At 47.7% G+C, this 5092-nt stretch overlaps 1 protein-coding gene across 1 annotated transcript; it reads left to right on the top strand.

Moving 5' to 3' along the window:
- The first annotated feature begins 628 nt into the window (after positions 1-628).
- LOC143956765 (uncharacterized) lies at positions 629-3717 on the top strand. Its single transcript, XM_077466947.1, has 4 exons — positions 629-747; positions 2884-3018; positions 3107-3230; positions 3347-3717. Exons 1-4 carry the CDS (start codon positions 664-666, stop codon positions 3715-3717), a joined length of 714 nt encoding a protein of 237 aa, XP_077323073.1. The 5' UTR covers positions 629-663.
- Positions 3718-5092: the final 1375 nt, after the last annotated feature.

Genomic DNA, 5092 nt, shown 5'->3' on the forward strand with positions numbered 1-5092 from the left:
AAGAAAACATTCCCCAGTCTGCCATGAAGAATATGTTCCCTCATTGGTGTCAGAGGGAGGAAAATAATGATGGTTCTGGAATGGAGAGTCCTTTGGGGGGGTAATGGGGCTTAAGTACTACTAAGGGACCTTAATGGGGTACTCGAGCTTTAGGGATTTGAGGGAAGAGGAGACTCTAGAGCTCAGGGGGTGGGAGGTGGTCTCTAGGTCTGCGATGGTCCTCCTCTTATTTTTAGACCTTACAGAATTGGTACCTGCCAGTGAAGGAGGGGAAGACGAAATTCGCCTTCTCACCATATCACTTTTTGAAGTGATATGTTCTAGGATGCCAAGTGGCATGAAGAAGGGGAAGTCCTTTGCCCCTTGGTGGGCACTCAATCTCAGAGGTGGTCTGTTTGCAACGCAAACCACTTCATAAACAAAACAAACCCAACATGTATTTTGGAAGGCCAAGAGGGTCCGGAGTCATACAAAAATGTAGCAGACACTAAACAGTCCAGACAATGTGCTCCCATGATGGTGGTACTTAAATGTTCAACAAACCTACTGTTACCCCCTCTCACATCCACATCATATTATTCTATGACTAACCAAATAACTTACTTTCTTTTACCAAAGTTCTCTGTCTACAAGGAAACCTGCATAGATCAAATCACGGCATGAATGAGGATGGAGAAGGACCGGAGTCACATGACTGAGAGGATACTAAACCTCACCCTGGAGATCATCTACCTGCTGACCGGAGAGGTGAGGAGAATTCTGGGAGGTCACATGACATCACTCTTATCTCTATTAATAAAACGCAGACCTGACCGGAGAGGTGAGGAGGATTCTGGGAGGTCACATGACATCACTCTCATCTATATTAATAAAACACAGACCTGACCGGAGAGGTGAGGAGGATTCTGGGAGGTCACATGACATCACTCTCATCTCTATTAATAAAACACAGACCTGACCGGAGAGGTGAGGAGGATTCTGGGAGGTCACATGACATCACTCTCATCTCTATTAATAAAACACAGACCTGGTCGGACAGGTGAGGAGGATTCTGGGAGGTCACATGACATCACTCTCATCTATATTAATAAAACACAGACCTGACCGGAGAGGTGAGGAGGATTCTGGGAGGTCACATGACATCACTCTCATCTCTATTAATAAAACACAGACCTGGTCGGACAGGTGAGGAGGATTCTAGGAGGTCACATGACATCACTCTCATCTCTATTAATAAAACACAGACCTGGTCGGACAGGTGAGGAGGATTCAGGGAGGTCACATGACATCACACTCATCTCTATTAATAAAACACAGACCTGACCGGAGAGTTGAGGAGGATTCTGGGAAGTCACATGACATCACTTTTATCTCTATTAATAAAACCCAGACCTGGCCGTAGAGGTGAGGAGGATTCTGGGAGGTCACATGACATCACTCCTATCTCTATTAATAGAGCTCAGACCTGACCGTAGAGGTGAGGAGGATTCTGGGATTACAATAGCTCTTCTTTTTGATATACAAGGGTAGCCCTGACTCCCGAAGGCGCGGCTGAATTTAATGGGCTTACCGTTACCTTCTTTTGCTCGCTTTTTGTGTCTAGGGGTTTCCCGTGGTAGATGGACCAGAAAGTTTAGAGATTGACGGCAGATCCGCTTAAAGGGATTTTTATTTGCTAAAACGTAGTTAACAACAGTCTCTCAGTATAGGATCAGAGGGTTTAGGTGAAAAGTCCAGGTACTCTTAGTGTCAAAGTCAGTAATAAAGAACTTTCTTACTTTGAATCAATCCAGAGAATAGTCATTCACAGCTGGATGTTCCCTCTAGTTGGACAGTCCCTCTCTCACAAGGCCTATCAGCCAACAGGGTGTTTGAGTCAAGAACAAGTCTCTGCCACACTTTGTTGTAGAACATGATCAAGGAAACTAGAAACTAGTTTCGCGTGACACCAGTATATTGCAGCCCGTCCGGCGATACCGCGTGAGATTGGATTTTCTTAGGTCCTTCAGCTTTACCAGGCTCTTGCTAAGAAGCCAACCCTTGCGTGGCCTTCTTCTAAAGAGTCCTCCCCTGGATAACTACAAAGTTGCTGGACCTCTCCACAACTTGAGATGACCACAGACCACTTCCGAATCCCTTCCTTTGTTTCCCCGCCTTGGGCTAGCCAGCCCCGAGACGTAAAGTCGAGTGGATCCACACGCCAGGCCATAGGCCTCCTGGAGGCTGGTCAGGAGGACCAGGACCATGGAGTCAGAACATACTTCTGGACCAGGACCTCGAACCACGAGACATCTGCATATTAAGTATCCTCTCCCAGAAAGCACAGCAAGAATGACGCTCCCACTGGGCGGGCTCCGAGAGAAAGTAACCTTAAAGCACCCAACCAGACTGTGGTTCCATGCCTGCCAGAAGAGACAGCACCCCCCTATGGCCAGGCCGAGCACTCTACAGTCCAGTCAGACTGATGCTGAGGTCAAAATTTAGAATAATTATACCCAAACCAAACTTCAGTTTAGGTGTAACATTACATTTCAAAAACACATAGCGCATGTCCTTCAGGAGCCAGCGCTACACAAGATAACAGTCTAAGTTTTTAGATATGAGTTTTATTTACTCGTTATCCAACAGTTCTTCGACTGCCCTCTGTAACTATCCCCCCCAGTCTATAGCTCTCCCTCTGTTTTATCTCACTATGCCAGTTTTATTACCATTGCCATGTACATTTTGTGTGTTTTTTGTTCTACTTGGACATTGAAGATGAGGAAATACCCCAAAAGCTTGTCCTGAAAAACTGTATGTTAGTGCAAATAAAGTACACTAATACGGCTACAATCATCTCAAGGGGGATTCTTACATGATGTTCCTATTGGTTCCTCAATACAGAGATTTCCTCTTGTAAAGTCCGGTGATCATATGACCATCACAGTGCCTCCATGTGACTCCCTAAAATCTGAGAGACACAACATGGAGAAGATTCTAGAAGTCACCAAGAAGATGATGGAGCTGCTGACAGGAGAGGTGAGGAGGATTCTGGGAATTCTGGGACATTATCCAGTAACAGACAAGGGATGTGTCTGGATGGTGACTGTATCATTGTGTGTGTCAGGTTCCTATAAGGTGTCAGGATGTCACTGTCTATTTCTCCATGGAGGAGTGGGAGTATTTAGAAGGACACAAGGATCTCTACAAGGACGTCATGATGGACAATCAGCCGCCCCTCACATCACCGGGTAAGAGGAGACTTTATTGCAAAGGAGAGAGCAGTACGGAGGCTCCACCTAGATCCCCCATCATCTGATAAACACATAGAAACAATGTATTCAGTCAGTGTGTGTGTTTCCTACAGATGGATCCAGTAATGGGAACCCACCAGAGAGATGTCCCCGTCCTCTGTATTCCCGGGATTCCAGACAGGTCAATATTAAAGAAGAGATAAAAGAGGAGGATGATGAGTATGGGGTTATGGAGGAGTCAGGGTTTGCAAAAGAACAGAAAGATCTGTACCAGGACACCATGGTGGAGACATCCAGCTACAAAAACCCCCCAGAGAGATGTCACCATCCTCTGTATTCCTGGGATTCCACACAGGAAGATCTCACCATCCCTCATTATTACAAGGTTGGTGGGATGGAGCATCTAGAACATGGACTTGTGGAGGTGATGTGTGGATTTTATAGATGTGATGTCACAATAATAAAGATTATGATTTACAGATGATATTTTCCCAAGTGTTATTCCAGGACAGCCCTTGAGAGATGGAGCTCCTCCCATCGACACGGGAAACACATTGCCACAGTTCAAAAGGCGGTCCCTCAGGTCCCTGGTCAGTCATTTGTGTTTCCTCCGTCGGAGGAACATGTTGCCAGGAACCTGAAGGCCCCTCTCAGGGGCTGCCTGAGAACCTGTTAGCCATAAGGGACCGGGTCCTGTTTTTTGGCTACAGTATTGGGTCCATACCTTTCTTTGTGGCTCAGGTACCGTCCAGCTGATTCGGAGCAGACCCGTTACCCTCCTCCTTCCAGTGCCGAGGTGGCCAGGGGCAGAATGGCGCGGTTTCCCCCAGGAGCGGTGAGTGGAACCTTCCATCTTTGCTCCTTGTTGCAGGGGGTCGGAGACTCCGAGCGTCACTTCCGGCGGAACCGCGTCATCACTGCGTGCCGAGACTTCCGGTTCCGGGTCTCTAAGGGTACAAGGAGGAGAGGGAGAGCCAGCGCTGTGCCTGTGAAGCCCGACCAGCGTCCAGCTATACCGGATTAGCGGCGGGATTCGGAGCGTCAGAGGGGGACCATGGAGGCTATTCCCCAGGATACTCCGGCGGAGACAGGCACCAGCCAAACCCAGGTAGGCTGCTGGGCATGCTATTACTCTGGTGGAGTGGTGGTGTTTGTAGGCTGGGCCCTGTAGTGCCCCACGGTGGCGGTTTACTCACAGTGAGGTTGTTTGTTAGTGGTGATTCTAGGAGGGACATGGTGCTGACGCTAAGAAATCCTTTGTCTTCTTATTTTCAGGCTAAAGAGATGCCAAGGGAAGACAAGACAGGCCGCAAAAAGTGCCCTAATTGTGGGAATAGGTTGTCCTCTGGCTCTAACAAAGCCCTATGCAAGCAATGCATTGCAAGCTTGCTTAAATCTGAGGCAGATTCCCCTTTAGCTAAGTTTTTGGGCTCCTTTAAAGAGGAAATGGCGTCGACCTTTAAGTCCCTCCGGGAGTTAATCACTGACGTGGGGTCAGCTGCAGCTGCCTCCACGAGTAAAACAACTATAATCTCCTCCTCACCATGCTTTACAACACCCAGCTCAGGGGAGCCCCGTATGTTCAGGGAGCCTAGCCCCACGTTGATTAGCCCCGATTCCTCTGACACTGATTCCGATCAGGAAGAGGATCAAGCAACATCCAAAGCCTCAAAATATAGATTATCTCTCGAGGAAGTAGATGAGCTAATGGGCGCTATCTATGACACGCTGGAAATTGAGGAGGAAGAAACTCAGTTATCCAGACATGATCAAATGTATGAGGCTCTGGGAAAAAGAAAGCAAGGGTTTTCCCTATACATAAGGTGCTTTCTGACCTTGTCCTTAAGGAGTGGTCTGAA

The sequence above is a fragment of the Lithobates pipiens genome, unplaced genomic scaffold, assembly GCF_037356315.1.
Source record: "Lithobates pipiens isolate NorthernLeopardFrog02 unplaced genomic scaffold, aLitPip1_a1.2 Scaffold_41, whole genome shotgun sequence".
In the NCBI taxonomy this organism is placed as follows: domain Eukaryota; kingdom Metazoa; phylum Chordata; class Amphibia; order Anura; family Ranidae; genus Lithobates; species Lithobates pipiens.